The following is a 16,772-nucleotide window of genomic DNA, read 5'->3' on the forward strand; positions in this document are numbered from 1 at the left end:
TCCCCCCGCAGACTGCCCGCAGAGCCAAGTCCCGCCGGTACAGATCTCGCCTAATTTACACCGGCGGGGCCATCATGGGAAGGAGAATTTCCGGGGGGTGCTGTCAACGGCCCCTGACCAGCACGGCGTGAATCCCGCCCCTGCTGAAAAATCGGTGGCAGCCGGCGGCGGGGCAGGTTTCATGGAGAATTGGAGAATCCCGCCCAGGATTGGGTGATGAGTAGAGATCATTGACATTGGTAAGAATTGGGGAAAATTAAGATTTAAAAGATGAAATTGGGGTAAAATAAAAAGAATTGATTAGGGCAGCTGTGGGAATTGATTTTGATGTCCAAATTAGCTTATCAATGAGAAAAGCATGTGTTCACCTATGTGACTAGGGGAAAACAATGGAACATAAAAGAAGTAACTTCAAAGTGGACAGATAAGGAAAATGACACATATATGCTAAAAGCTGGATCCACATGGTGGGTAACATCAAAGGGATAGAATGATATATTCATAGCACAATAACTAGGGACACAGTAGCAGCTGCCATCACAGCGATGTGAGGTGCAGAAACAGTCTCCCAAAAACAAGTTATTGCTAAATGGGCAGCCACTTAATATCCAAAACTCAAACCAAGAAGATGTTGCCTTTGCTGAAACTAAAGACAGTTTTCCCAAATGTGGCCAAATAACCTGTGCATGGTAATTATTTTCTGGATTTAACTCAGTGTTATATAATAATTGATGTTGTTCGGGAACAAAGAGGGGTCTCAGAGGTCAAAAAATGTAGGTAGTTGGTTTGGCAACCAAAAGGTAATTTCTGTAATATGTGTGTGTATAGCCATCAGTATAATTAAGTGTTGTATTGTATTATCGTTCTTCATGTCATAATTTTTTTTAAAGTTAATAATTATTCTTTATGGATTGACCACACAATGAGAGGACTATTCCTCCCTGGCTCGTGTAACTTTTCTCAAAATATACACCACTAAGAACTGATGTTTCATGTAACCCTTCTGGCTTTTGGGATGCTCTATCATTTAACATCAGCGAGGTTCTTAACAACATGAAATGGAAACAGTGAAAAGAATATTCTGTCTCCACTCACCACGACAGCATCTGAATCTATCATGAATTTCAGGTCTTTGTGAAAACAAATGGAGGAAAGTAGACGAGAAATAAAAAAAGAGATCAATGGAGTTGGTCAGAGGGCCTGGGCGTAGTATAAATAACAGATAGATCAGACTGGAATTGTAATAGATTAAGGAATATGTATACAATATAGGAATAGGAAGCTATCACTGATTCCATAATAATAAGTCTAAAAATAAACCATTTCTTCGAACAACGTAGGAGTAGTATCAATAATTTTATCTTTGTAAACTTTGAAAGCATGTTTGCTGAAAGGAAACACATGAACACATGTATGAACATATGAATTAGGAGGAGTTGGCCTCTCGGCCCCTCGAACCTCCTTCGCTATTCAATAAGATCATGGCTGATCTGATTGTAACCTCACATTCCTGCCTATCCCGATAACCTTTCACCCCCTTGTTAATCAAGACTCTATCAAGCTTAGCCTTAAAAATGCTCCGCTGCCTTTTGAGGAAGAGAGTTCAAAGACTCAGGATCCTCTGAGAGAAAATAATTTTCCTTATCTCTGTCGTAAATGAGTGACTCCTTATTTTTAAACAGTGACCTCTAGTTCTAGATTCTCCCACAAGAGGAAACATCCTCGCCATATTCACCCTGTCAAGACTCCTCAGGATCTTGTATGTTTCAATCAAGTTGCCTCTTGCGCTTCTAAACTCAAGCACATGCAAGTAGGTAAGAGTCTGTCCAGCCTTACCTCAGGGCAACCTATCCGTTCCTGTATTAGTCTAGTAAACCTTCTGTGAACCACTCCTACATCTTTCTTTAAATAATTAAAATGATACTGTACAAATATTTTCAATGTCATGTTTGTACAAGTGCTGATTCCTTTTGTTTGTTGTAGCTGTATCATGTGGAAATCCTGGCACTCCAGAAAATGGGAAGATCATTTACAGTGATGGTATGGTATTCTCCAGCTCTATTTCTTATTCCTGCTGGGAAGGTTACAAAACGTCGGGTCTAACTACGCGGCATTGCACTGCTAACGGAACGTGGACTGGATCAGCTCCCGACTGCACAGGTCAGTGTCACAATGTAGAGACAGCAGTGAAATAGTCCAAGATGTTTTAAACCTGTTAAGGATGCAGCTGATGGCAAAATACTGAGTTATTCCAATCCCAGAAAGGAAATTTGAAACAACTGTATTTTTGTAATTTGGAATAATGTGAGGAAAGGTTTGAAATCCAGAGAATGTTCTGTGATGATTTTAAATAAACTAAATGTTTATTTAGCAATTAAATAAACAACAATAAATCGAGAAGTACCCTTAACTAAAACAATAGCTACGCATAGTACCACTAATTTTATACGGTTCCAAACAATCTTTACTTCACTGCCTTCACAATACCTTCTCCCGAAACGTCCAGATCTTATAGATTTTTAAAAGTTTAAAAATTCAGTAACAGTTACCACACCAGGCAGTTGAGTTGCTTTCAAGACTTTCATTAACACTGGCAAAGCTAATATCTTCAAATAAATAAAGGAGAAAAAAATGAAGATTTTCAATTTTCGTGGTGTTACCCAAATATAAGTTTCTTCAGTTCCTCTGAAGGATATCCATTACTACCTCCAGTTTTTTTCACGAAGAGTATTACAAATCCCAGCTGCGTTTTACTGTGTGCAAAATTTTATTCCTTTGGATGAATTTAACATTATTCAGTTATGGGTTTAAATGTTCACCTCTCCATTGCAGTTAGAGTTGAGAAGGCAAATTTATTTCCTATAGATCGAGGTTTTATGTGGACAACTATTTCTGATCTCCATCTTCCCATTCTAGAAATTCAATTGAGTCATTGTCTGCAATAAACACAAAGGAAGCTGGAAATACTTATCAGTCTTGGCAGCATCTGTGAAGAGAGAAGCAGAGTCTTATCAGAAGTCTGACGGAAGTTAGAAAGCTGGATCATTAACTCTAAGGGTTGGGGGAGTAGTTCGATGCCCTTGCCCGTGCTGTGTCTGGCGGTGGGATGACATTTAATCAGGTGGGAGCGCAGCGTGAGAGCACCTTGCCATCGTCCCGCCTTCTCAAAAATTGTGTGGGGCAGGAAGACCAGTGTGCAGACTTCCTGCCCGCTGCTGATTGAGGCTCTTAACTGGGCAATTGATGACCATTTAAGGGCCTCATCCCATTGCTGCTGGTGGTGTTCCAATGCCAGATGGGCATGTTTCTACTTAGGATCTCGGCAGGAATGTCTGCACAGGCTGCCTGCAGCTTTCTGGGGGCACCCAGTGCCTGATCGAGGGATCTGGCACTCTGCCCTTGCTCCTGACTCCATTGCAGCTCCTCCCCACAGTCGTAGTGTCCCCCCACCCCCTCCCCCCCCCCCAGGAAACCCCTCCCACTATCAGTGACCTCTGGCCTGAGTTGTTCCTCCAGTGGCTATTGTTCCAGCATTAGCCACTGCCACCCTGGTGAGAAAAAGAGCTGCTAGCCTCTGCTTGGCTGTCAGCTCTTGGAGAGAAGGATTTCCACCCCTGAGGTCCTTACTCCCAGTAGAGTCCTACCATTAGCAACTTGATTTCATAGAATTTACAGTGCAGAAGGAGGCCATTCAGCCCATCGATTCTGCACCGGCTCTTGGAAAGAGCACCCCACTTAAGTCCACGCCTCCACCCTATACCCATAACCTGGTAACCCCACCAAACCTTTTTGGACACCAAGGGCAATTTATCATGGCCAATCCACCTAACCTGCACATCTTTGCACTTAAGTATCTGAGAAGCACTTAATATTGGTGGCCCTTCCTAGAGGAGGAAATGCAAGTCTCTCGCAGGCTCTTCAGCCAAGAAGCGAGGCCCCCTGATGTCTCCATACATCTTCCCATCACTCTGTATTTCTCTCTACAGATGCTACCTGACCTAGTTGCTGAGCATTTGCAAGGTATTTTTGTTCTTATTTCAGATTTCCAGCATCCACATTATTTTACTTTCATATTGTGTTATTCTTTGCCCAAGTAAGCAAACTTCAGTAATTGTATTTCAGCAGAATATCAGCAAGAGTTTTCCACCTCTCCTATTAGTGTACTCAGTAGTTGCAGACTAATACAGATCAACGTTCCAACAAGACATTACACAGGATGCATTTTAATTTGAAAGAGACACTTATGGGTTACAGAGTTAATCATTATGCAAATACCTTCAATGGTCATATTAAAACCTTGTTTAATTGAGGTTTTGCATCAATAATTACACTCACCTTTCGTTGCAACCTTTTCTCAGTGTCCTCCACTGTTCTTTCATAATAAATATATCTCACTTGAGCCAGTGCCCACACAATTAGAGATAATTGCAATTGTTGGCAATTCTGCTCACCCTTGAACTCTTAACTCCTGTGTCAAGTCTCGTAACAGAAGGTAAATCCTTTCACTCCTGCCCCCCCCCCCCCCCCCTCCCAAAAAAAACTTGCATCTCTGGGCTTACCTCGGCTCTTTCTCCGAATTGGCTAAGATAAGGAGCCATTTATCAAGTACACTTCCGATGGCCACAAAACACATTCAACCCTTGGCCCTAGACTTGAATCCTAGGGGAATGGAAATTTCTGCTAATTAGAACGAGCCCTCTTCACAGTTAATGTCACAACAGCAATTTTACTCAGAAGTCACATAGATAGTTGGTGTGTGAAATCGCAAAGTTCACACTGGCACAACATGGCTGTGTTGTGTTTGGTCCTTTGTACTTTCCAAACGAATGCATTAAACCCTTTGACTTGTCCAAACCACAATCTTTTATTGAGTCTCGTGTGGTGAGGTAGCAATCTGATAATGGAGCACGTTATCATGGAGTCTGCTAACTACTCCTCTGGAACTTGCACCTCGCACTGACCATTCACATGTATGTCTTATTACGCTCGCAATCTTCTTCTGAAGATGGCCAGTAGTGTCTCCCTCTATATCCGAGTCGCAAGTGTTGTAGGGAAAAATCCCTTGTGCCAGTGCATTCAAGAGGTCGAGTCTCAAGGCAAGGTTCAAAGCATTTTTACTGTATTGTACAAGTTCTGAAATCCTTCAGGGAGACCCACGCAGCCAGCTCCTAATAATGGCTTGACCACGGTGATCTCCCCGATATGCAGACGAGGTTCAATATTTATAGAGAGTACAAGCATTTGCAAGGTTTTGGCGGGCTTTTGCCTTTTTACATTTGAATAGTACAGATAAATAGTACAGATACATGGGGCGAAATTCTCCCAAAACGGGAGAAATCGTCAAACTGCCGTAAAACCCGGGCGGGTTTTACGGCATCGCGCCCCTTCCCGACGGGGGACCAATTCTGGTCCCCCGTCGGGGCTAGCAGCCCGACGTCGGAGGCTCCGACAAGTCGGGCTTAACGAAAATCGTTAAGCCCGCTTGTCGGATTTAGCGCCGGCTGACGCGTCATATGACGTCAGCCGCGCATGCGCAGGTGGGAAGACTCCACCCGCGCATGCGCGGGTGACGTCGTCGCGTTTTTGCGCGAAACCCGCGCATGCGCGGTCCGGGTTGCCCCTCAGCCGCCCCGCGTATTGATACTGCGGGGCGGCGGAAGGACAAATAGTGCGCGGGCATCGGGCCCGCTGCCCGCGATCGGTGGGCACCGATCGCGGGCCCATGGCACCCTTGGCACGGCCGTGGTACTGCCGTGCCAATCGGTGCCATGGTTATTTTTTTCCAGGTGGTCACGACGTTTTTACGAACGGCAGGACCAGGTGTGTTTGCCGTTCGTAAAAAGGTCGTAAAGGGCTGGGACTTCGGCCCTTCTAACAGCTGTGAATCGCTGCCGGCCGTAAAAAAACGGCGGCAGCGATTCGTGTCGGGATTTCGGCGGGGGGGGGGGAGAATAGCGGGAGGGCGTCAAAAAAGTCGGTAAGGCCCTCCCGCTATTCTCCCACCCGTCGTGGGGGGGGGAGAATTTCGCCCATGATTTCCCAGGCTTCCTGACTCTGACGTCAATGTCTCGTTATCTGCTTGGTTTTAATAGGTGTTCCCTTGACTTACAATGGGGTCCCATTATCTCTATGCTGTACCTTGATTAGGTATTGAGTGTGGTTCCTGGGTTAACCTGGGAATCTATTGTGTCAGCCTCCTGTTTGATAGGATTTGTGTCTGTGTGTAAAACTAATCTAATCAATATATCTTTTGCCTGCCTGGGTCATTTTGGTTTTACAACATTTCATTTTATAACATTTCATTTTATAAGTCTTAGTTTTAATCAAAATGTATATATATCTGCCCCACTGTCAGAGTCTTGACTCGCAGATATCCCGATATCCCGATCTTCTGGCCATGGTGCCGTTTTAAGGTGCAGCTTCGTGCTGTTGCTAGGCAGATTATAGATTCTCCATTTCGTTCGAAAAAGGTTTCTCAGCTGTGCAAAAATGGGATTCAAACGAATGCCCATCCCTTTACATCATAAATGGTGCCAATCAGTCCAATAAATGAAGAATGCTTTGATGATGTAAATATTAATACGAATCCAATATGGCCTTTAAAAATGTCCTACTTCACAAGTCACATGACCTTGGTCTAGAGGCCGCACGGTGTGACTGTACCTCCACCTGCTGGTTGGAGGTCGCACACCATCCAACTATGATATAGCCCACAGGCATATCACCACAGGCTGCTTTTTTGACAATGCGATTTAGGCCTGTGGTTGAGACACAGTAGAGGAAAAGTCCACTTTATGTTTTGCCATGATTTCCCCTCGCTAGGGGGTGTTTTGATGTTGAGTTGGAAAATGAACCATTCCAACACCGCATACCATTTCCTCACACTTCAAGCACTCATTGTCGGAACACAACACCAGTGCGGAGTGTTATTTTTTTAAATTGGAGCTCTAGTTTAAAACATACTTTGGATGACAATCCATGCTGAAAACAGGAAAAAAGCTTTAATAAGAAAACTAATGTGGATAAGAAAATGAATCCTGATTTAATTTTTAAAAAGGACATTAACATTTCATTTAGTTTTGATGATTGTATCCATTACATTAGTAATAGAAAAAAAGCATAGTATTGTAACTGTTTGAATCACTTCAATCTGGTTTGCTTTGGGAAGAAGCAAATTGATTTGGAAACTCTCAACATGGTTTTGTAATAATCTTTTAATAGATTACCTAAGTATAGTTATAAACAGTGGGGAAAGTTAAAATTTGTAGTGTTAGCATAATAAAAGAGCTCAGCAGTAACAGGAATAGAAGATAATACTTATCCACAGGAGTGCCAATGACAAGCAAAAGGGGAGAAAATGGTGGGTGTAATTGTCACGTTGTACTTTTTGTTCTGGCATATTTTCCGATGAAGAATAGTCTAAAGGTGCAATGAGATAAAGTTCAACAGCAGATAGATTGTAGTCTTCACAGTGAATAAACCAACTGAGTGAAGTGAGTGGATATATCCTTTGCAAGCTCTCATTTGTGACTTCATTATTAACCTGCTCAATAGGGACAAAGTCTGTAACTAATATAGGTTTCAAATCAAAAACACACGACCCATGGAAGAGGTGAATCACAACACAGCACTAAGTAACATGAATGCCCCTCAATCCTAAAACAGCATTAATAATGCAGAAAAGCAAAGAAATAACATGTTAAATATAAGGGAATGAAGTTGGTGCAAAATAGGTAAGGGCAAAGGGGGTGAAGAGGAGCAAGGGTGAGATTCATATCAGTCTCAAAGCCATACTTAACTTACATGCTCATCTTTGTGTTCAGCTAAGACGTGACCCATGAGAGGAAGAATGATTATATGGCTGCTGCGTGCTCTGTGAATGATTATTTTACTAATTATTTGGAGATTTGAAGTGGTAATTTTAGTTCAGACTCGTATCTCTGAGTGCACTTCGGTGATTTTCAGAGATCATTTTGCATGATGCAGTTTTAGTCCTGTGCCTTTATTCTCAGAAACCAAGCAACATTTTAATTTAAAAGTAAATACCCCAGACAAACAAGCTGAATAAATGACGGGACACAACAATTCCAACCTATCAAATTAGTCCATTGGGTGTAAGATGGTAAATAGGAAGATCTGGCTGCCACTGTAGGTGATTTTATGACCATTAAGAAATGATCATGTAATTCCAAAATATTAGAAACAATTTAAAGAGTATTAGGGCAGCTAACAACTTTGGAAAACATTTAAAAAAATGATAAAATAATAATTTTCCAAAATTACAGCGCTGAGGTTCATGCTCATATTGAACAATGAAAAAAATACTTCTAGGCTTTAAATATGAAAATAAAATTATGTTTTTGACGTGTGCTAATTTTTACTTTTCTTACTGGACAATTGTAGTCATTGATTGTGGTGACCCGGGTGCTCTCGCCAATGGTGTCCATCTAGGAAATGACTTCACCTTTAACAAGACAGTAAACTATCAGTGTAACCCAGGCTTTCAGATGGAACCGGCTATATCCTCCACACTGTGCTGCATGAAGAATGGTTCTTGGAATCAGACAAAACCAGTTTGTAAAGGTATGGACAGATGTGTGGAAGCAAGGGGCTCTCATTATTGGACAGTGTATATGCAGTTAAATGTATGTAAGCCGCTTTAATTTGCACAATTGGTTAATCACAGTTAATTAGCTTTACCTGTGCTGATGATAAATTCATTTAAGCAGGCAGCCTAGGTATTAATTTTTGAGTTGGCAGAGCTGTCAAGGAGACGCTGCAGGGAAGCTCATAGTGTCTCACTAATCTCTATAATTGAGGACCCAAGATGAGCATCTGATTCTCTCCGGTCTGTGGGAGATTCAATGGTTAAATCGGGGAACCAGGAGTCAATAGCTTATCTGCTTGATCAGCTGTTTATGTACAAACTAATATTTCTGATATGAGGGCTGTGACGTGAACACAAACACCTGCTGGCTTCCATTACCCTTTCATTTTCTTTCCAGTTAATTAGAAGCTAATGATGGGATTGCAGATAAAATTGTGTCACTTTTCAGACATGTAAGTTATGAGGACTGGTTAAGGAATTTGCATTTTCTTTTTGCTTTTTTGGCAAAGAAGCTTCAAATCTTGTGCATTGACATTTTTAAGGTTAGGGACAATTAGTGCATGTTAGTCTCCATGTCAAAAGGGTTAAATATAGGGAATGCAAATTAAAATGTAGCAAATTAAAATGTAGCAGCTTTCGAGGAAGAGCAGATCCCCATTGGAAACAAAGATGGTTGTGGTAGTTGGAGGTCAATCATCTCAGCTCAGGACATCTCTGCAGGAGTTCCTCAGGGTAGGGTCCCAGGCCCAACCATCTTCAGCTGCTTCATCAATGATCTCCCTTCCATCATAAGGTCAGAATTGGGTTGTTTTCAGATGACTGCACAATGTTCAGCACCATTCGTGACTCCTTAATTACTGAAGCAGTCCGTGTCTAAATGCAGCAAGACTCGGACAATATCCAAGCTTGGGCCGACAAGTGGCAAGTTGCATTCGCACCACACAAGTACCAGACAATGACCATCTCCTAACTAGAGAGGATCGAACAATTGATCCTTGACATTCAATGGCATACCAGCACAGGATCCCACACAGTCAACAACCTGGGGATTAGCTTTGACCAGAAACTGAACTAGACTTGCCATATTAATATTGTGCTGACCAGAGCAGGTCAAAGGCTAAGAATCCAAGTAACTCACCTCCTGACCCCACCCCTCCCCCCCAAAACGTGTCCACTATCTACAAGGCACAAGTCAGGAGTGTGCAGGAATACTCTCCACTTGCCTGGACGAGTGCAGCTCCAACAGCACTCAAGAAGCTCAACACCATCCAGGACAAAGCAGCCCACTTGATTGCCACCCCTTCCATAAATATTCAATCCCTCTACCACTGAGAAACAGTGGTATCCATGTGTACCATCTACAAGATGCACTTTCAAGAACTCACCAACGTTCCTTCGACAGCATCTTCCAAACCCATGACCACTACCATCTCGAAGGACAAGAGCAGTAGAATCCCACCATCTGGAGGTTCCCCTCCAAGTCACTCACCACAATCTGGAAATATATCGCTGCTCCTTCACTGTCGCTGGGTCAAAATCCTGGAACTCTGTCCCTAACAGCACTGTGGGTGTACCTACACCTCAAGGACTGCAGCAGTTCAAGAAGGCAAGTCACCTGCACCTTCTGAAGGCCAACAAGAGGTGGGCAATAAATGGTGGCCAAACCAGCGACACCCACATCCCGTAAATAGAACAACATAGAACATACAGTGCAGAAGGAGGCCATTCGGCCCATCGAGTCTGCACCGACCCACTTAAGCCCTCACTTCCACCCTATCCCTGTAACCCAATAACCCCTCCTCACCCTTTTAGACAGTAAGGGCAATTTAGCATGGCCAATCCACCTAACCTGCACATCTTTGTACTGTGGGTCAAAACCAAAGCACCCGGAGGAAAACCTACGCAGACACGGGGAGAACATGCAGACTCCGCACAGACAGTGACCCAGCAGAGAATCGAACCTGGGACCCTGGTGCTGTGAAGCCACAGTGCTATCCACTTGTGCTACCGTGCTGCCCCCAATGAATTAAAAAAACATTTTTAAAACATGTTCATTCTAAGGGTAGTAGACTATGTTACCAGGGAATGTCATTGCAGCATTCAGTACAAATGGGTTTAAGAAACAATTAGACCTGAAACTGAAGAGGAAAGGAACTGACGGAAACAGTAAGATGTTGCTTCGGTATGAGATCCGTAGTCTTACCCAGAAATATTACTTCATATTTCTAATTGTTTTTAAGGATTACTACTGAAGTACAAGCCATGTATTTAATGATCGTATCACAGCAATATGATTGTCTAAGCATTGCTTATTTATTATAGGATTATTATAGAATTAATACCTAGGATTTTATTGACACTCGACGTGTCTATCAGTTTTTGTCGAGTAAATGAAGAGTGTAAGAAGCAGATGCTGTTTGTTTAGCAGTTAGAATTCAACAATAGATTTTGCTATTTGCACATTGCAATATGTGTTCTCCTAACAACTAGGTTTGTGTTACCGTCTTGGTGTTACGTCACTGAAAACATGCGCCAAATGAGTCCCCTTTTCTTTCTTACAGTTTAAAACTTAAATTATACCACCTTACACGGGGCTACAGCCTTTTCCTATTTCACCCTCCGAGCTTTTCCTTCTGTCTCAGCTTGGATACTAAATTTTGACAATCTATGCTAATCCTGGAGCTTCTCAAGAACTGACCCAAACTTCCTTTGCTCTCAGCATCCATGCATGTACACTTGCAGCGTAAGATCCCTCACTAACTCGAGCACTGTGAGATCAATTGTAGACATTCCAGCTGGGATTGGCCAGCCTGCTGGAGATTGCCACTCTGAGGAAATTACAGGCCAAGATAATTGCCGGTCTTTTGTGTTTATTAAGTGCTTGAATTTTGTTTGTTTGTTCCCCTTCCTCCTGAAGCAATCACTTGCACACAGCCACCCCCAGTTCTTCATGGAAGAGTGCAGGGATCAGATTTCAGATGGGGCTCTAGCATTAGCTATACTTGCTCAGAAGGGTATCAGCTTTCCTTGTCTGCTGTTCTGACCTGTGAAGGAAATGGTATTTGGAGAGGAGAAGTCCCACAGTGCTTACGTAAGTTTGCATTATCTTTCTTGAATAATTTTACATCAGTAATGCAATGATCCCAATTTTATCTCCACGAATGGAGCTGATTAACTGAGTCTTTGTTCTGCTTATCGTGTTCTCATTCTTCAGTCTTGTTTGCTTATTGTAATTACATTTGAGTTCTATAATTAATAAAATGATCCCCTGACTGCCCTATTAATTCTCTTCCTTGCTTTTCTTTCCTACCCATTTTATTCAGAAAATTAACCTGAAATCCAATCAGTACTTTCTATTTTGTCGTTGAAATAAATTTTGTTCTCCATATAAATAACAAAAAGGTTCAGTGATGAATAACGCTTTTAGTCTGGATTATTCTTCTTCATCTAATGGTAGGCCTCCATAGCAAGGCTGCTTGAGAAGCTGGTTTTGATTTTTCTCCAGCCTTCTCTCTGGAGAGGCGGTCACTTTTAGTCCATCGTTGTCTCTTCCTGATACTGTCAAGGTCAGGAATTGCAGGGAATCATGTGTACAAATTCACACCTCATGAGTCTACAGTGTGCCCGTGCCGTAGTTATGTTGCACTGCGTCCTCAATGTCTTAAATAGTTGCTTTTGACGTTTGCATTCAGAAATAAGATGTAATGTCAACAGCTACATCTGAGTAGTTCATCTTGCTATGTTATTAAGAATGACATGTTTGTACATAATTTTAGGTTGAAATTCATGTCATAATCGTGACTGCAGAAGGCATTAATGGAAGATCATTCTAGTGCACGACATATGGCTGGCATCATTATTTCTGGGTGCACCTATCATTAACACTATTTGCCTTTTGAATTATAAATGAGAAAACCCTGCCAAAGTTTTGGGCCACGCAGATTGTAATGCATATTGCAAATCTTGCTCAGTAATTTATTTTCCTTTTATGAAAAGATCTACAGGACCATCTTGCATTATTTGTATTGATTTATGGACATGTTTATTCGGAAGGCTGCTTTGTATGTTACAATAGTTTTCAAAGAGCCCTGGTGTGCTGTGTGAAGACACTGCGATAAGCGGACACCGAGCGCGACTTTCCGGCCCTCCCCACTGACACACCCTCCCTGAGGCGGGTTCCTCAGCGGCGGGATGGGCAAGTCAAGCAAAACACTGCAGACCTCGGCGGGACCGGAAAATCCCCCTGGTGGTCAATGGCAAGCTGCTTCGGCCACCAGAGGGAGCTGCAAAATCTCACCCACACACTCTGACCTGACATTATGGAGCTGAAATTATTTTTCCGTGAGTTTATTGGAACAGGAATACTCTTTTTAGGCAATTAAATAGAGCAGTGTCTTTGGCAAAATGGAATTTCCAACCTCCATAAAATAGAAGTGACCAGCATGTTAATAATGGCAATGATGTATTTAATGGTCTTTTCTCTCCCCTGCTTCACTTTCCTGTCTTAACCTCAGCATCACACGCTGGCTGCAGTTTCATTGGAACCAATTGACTCTTTGAAGTGGCCATCTTCTTTTGTAAAGTTAGTTAGTGGGTGTCAGTGGTGCTATTTGCCTAGGTCAGAGATTCTTTGACTCATTGTACCAGGCTGGAACTGACATTGATTTCATGGCATGGTATCTCAGGCAGCAGATTTTCAATCAGTGTCTTATCAAGGTGTGATATACATGCCACATGTAGGAATATCACACAATCCCTACAGTGCAGAAGGAGGCCATTCAGCCAACGGTGTGCACCAACCCTCTGAAAGGGTACCCCACCTAGGCCCTATCCATGCAACCCCACCTAACTTTTGGATAAGGGTGAATTTAGCATGGCCAATCCAGCTAACCTGTACATCTGTGGACTGTGGGAGGAAACCAGAGCACTCAGTGGAAACCTATGCAGACACGAGGAGAAAGTGCAAAGTCAATACAGTCACCTGAGGTCAGAATTGAACCCTGTTCCCTGGCACTGTGATGCAGCAGTACTGTGCCACCCGTATTAAGACAAATTTTATTACTAACGCAGTGTTAAAATATTTTTAACATCACAAAATTACCCCTTAATGCTAATCAATACAGTGACACCAGAACCCTTAACTGTTATCTTTATTTCCACTCAAACAAAACTATCTCAAATCCCAATCCGCTTTTAAATGCAGTTAGCAGCCTCAGGAATACTTGCTGTACAGAGGTGTCTTTTGAGACTGTTTGAAAAAATAGACCAGAGCCCTATCGAACAATGCTGAATCTGGCTGTATTTCTTCAGAAACCTCTCAAGTAGTCCTCCACCCATAAACTAAAGCTGAACCTAAACCGCTGACTGCATCAACTCTTTTATTCTCCCATTAACTTCTTCCATTAACTACATCACCTTGCGAAACTGAACACAATGGGCACGATTCTCCGGAAAAATGTCTAAGTGCGGTAGCGAGTAGGAATTGCCACGAGCTTCCCGGCGCTCGGCCCAGCAAGGCTGCCAACGCTATTCAATGTTAACTGGTCCACTTAACAAGGACTCACGGGCTTCTCAACCCAAATACAAGTTCGCCAGCCGATTCTCCAGGACCCTGCCCGCCAGCCCCCCACTAAGAAGGTCAGGCAGCACTTATGCTGCACTTGCTCAGCCAATTCCAGCCAGCTCACAATAATGGCGCAGAGGAGACCAGAACCAAGATTTGGGGATGCTGACCTGGGATGGCACCTGGACATGTTGAAAGCCAGGAGGGATGGCCTGTTCCCCCCGGTGTGAGCCACGGGGTAGCCAGTGCTCCTGGGATGAGATGGCGGCATCAATCAGCTCGGGGAGTGTGACTGGGAGAACTGGCGTCCACTGCCGGAAGAGGGTCAACAACATACACCGGGCAGCACAGGTGTGTGTGGACACCAACGCCCCCCCCAGGGAGCATCCACCCCCCCCTCCCGCAACACCACAGGCAACCCCCAACCCACCCTCCACACCCTCCCCCTTCAACCCTCCCTTCACAGCACCAACCCTCCCAACTGTGAACCACGCATGTGGCTAACACTGCCCTCTCTGTGTCTGTTCAGGAAAAACTCTCCCACAATGGGCCTGAGAGAGTCAAGACTGATGGTGGGGTGCCGGACTTGAGTATCCTTACCTCCTTCAAGGAGCATGCCCTAGAGGTGACCGGGGTGGTTGAGGACAGGGGGGTCATCAACGCGGAGGCTGGCGGATGTCGCAGAGATGAGGGACCACCAAGTTCCACCTGGAGGACCTGTCAAACCTGAGTTATTCCTTTACTGACTGACCCATCCCTCCAAGTGATCACATATCCATTCTCCTGCAGGTCCTCCGGCTGACACTGAGGTCCATCCTGGGTGGCCCCCTCTCCAGCCTCCCAGGATAACACCTCAGAGGAGCGATCCGAGGATGCAACAGTTATAGTCACGGCACAGCTCTCATCCCCACCCTCCACCCGTGCAGATACACAAAGCTAGGTGGGACATGTTAGTGGTCAGGCTACTGGGGCACAATCTGGTGAGCACTGCTGCTGATGTACAACAGGTGGAGGCAGGAATCTCCAGGTAAGACAGCAGTCGGAGGGCTGCTGGATCCCAGGACCCAGCTAGGTCCCAGGCTGATGCTGCGCCGGTGGAACTGGGTTACCCGGAGCTGATGGAGATGTTAGGGAGCGGCCGGGGCATTCAGGGAGAGATGCCAGCTTCACTACAGCAGATCCCTAGCCAATTGGAGGAGTCCCAGAGGCTAAGAGTGTAGAGGATGGCGCCGGCATTGAGTGGCACTGAGGCCAACGCTGCTAGAGTGGCGCCCGCAGTGGAGTGCCTGGTGTATGACGTTGGCACCATGAGTGAAGGTGTCCAAGGCGTCGCTCAGTCGGTGACGGCCATGTTTCAGGGTCTCAACAAAATGTCTGCCTCGCTGGAGGATGTCACCCAGTACCAGGTTAACCTTGAAGTGGTTCTGCAGGACATGTCTCACTCTCAGATGGGCATGGCCGAGGCACTGCGGAGCATGTCCCAGTCACTGAGGAACACAGCCAAGGATGTCAACACCATGGTCCAGACATTGTAGAACTGGCAGAGCTGGCAGAGCCAGATGAAGCAGGGGCAGCCGGGGTTCGAACCAGCTGCCCCTCCATCCCAAGGTGGATCCGAGGGTCCTATGGGCACTGATCGTGAGGGCGCTGAGTGCCAAGCCGGACCCGTCCCATGGGGCAGCGACGATGGCCACCAGTTCCTCTGAGTACCCCCCTCTGTTGAGGCTACGTCTCGGTGTTGGAACACAGGCATGTGCCGTCATCAAGTGAGCCGGGGCTGGTGCCGGGGCCGGGGCCCCCAGACAACCATCGCCCAGGGCAGCGAAGGCCATGGAACGAGATAAGCAGCTGGCTGCCTCCACCTCAGATGTGCATCCTGGGAAACACCAAGACGTAGAGGTCGAGCTTGGAGGGCCAGGTACGTCAAGGATCACTAGGGCAGCAGGTGAGGTGGGGACGGGGCAGGTTCGGGGTGAGGAGGGTTGTGGAGATGTGGTTGGCGGGAGAATGGGGAACTGTATTGAACAATGAACATCCTTGTGCACAACCAGTAGGATGCCTTGTCACTTTCTTCTGCAATGCATCACCACATGTGGGTCATGGGTGTGAGAGAGCACTCAGCAGACAGGTAGGGGTCAGACTATGGCATAGATTGAGGAGCACCAGTGCTCAACTCTCTGTGTGTTATCATCACCCTCTGCCCACGACAATGACCCATTGACAGTGCTGATACACCCTGCAATGATGTGACACATACCCTGGGAGGGGGGGGAAACGGGGGTATGGGGAGGGGGGAACGGTAAGGTTGTAATGATGGACCAGGTCACATCCTAGGTGAATTGGGTGAGTATGAGGGCCTCTCTGGCCCTCCGTGCTTGCCGCAACCTCACCGTTGCCGCCTGTCCTGCAGCCTCCGGCTGTGCCTCAGGTTGCTCCCCAGCCTCGTCCTCCAGCCCCTGCTAGTCCGGCGCCTCCTCATCATCCTCCTCCTCCTCCAAGGTGGCCACATGTTCCTCATCACCAATCTCCAGCTCATCGTCCCGTTGCTGTGCCAGGTTGTTGAGGACACAGCAGACGACCACAAAGCAGGTGACCGTCCGG

The 16,772-nt window shown here is 45.2% G+C and overlaps 1 protein-coding gene across 1 annotated transcript in view; it reads left to right on the forward strand.

The window, feature by feature from the left end:
* LOC119967641 (CUB and sushi domain-containing protein 1-like) overlaps positions 1–16,772 on the forward strand; it is a 2,889,858-nt gene that overhangs the window by 2,818,958 nt on the left and 54,128 nt on the right. Inside the window, exons 58-60 of the mRNA XM_038800434.1 lie at positions 1,984–2,160; positions 8,404–8,583; positions 11,526–11,699. Coding sequence (XP_038656362.1) covers positions 1,984–2,160; positions 8,404–8,583; positions 11,526–11,699 — 531 coding nt within the window. The remainder of the gene's footprint in view (positions 1–1,983; positions 2,161–8,403; positions 8,584–11,525; positions 11,700–16,772) is intronic.

This window comes from Scyliorhinus canicula, chromosome 6 (genome assembly GCF_902713615.1).
Source record: "Scyliorhinus canicula chromosome 6, sScyCan1.1, whole genome shotgun sequence".
Classification (NCBI taxonomy): domain Eukaryota; kingdom Metazoa; phylum Chordata; class Chondrichthyes; order Carcharhiniformes; family Scyliorhinidae; genus Scyliorhinus; species Scyliorhinus canicula.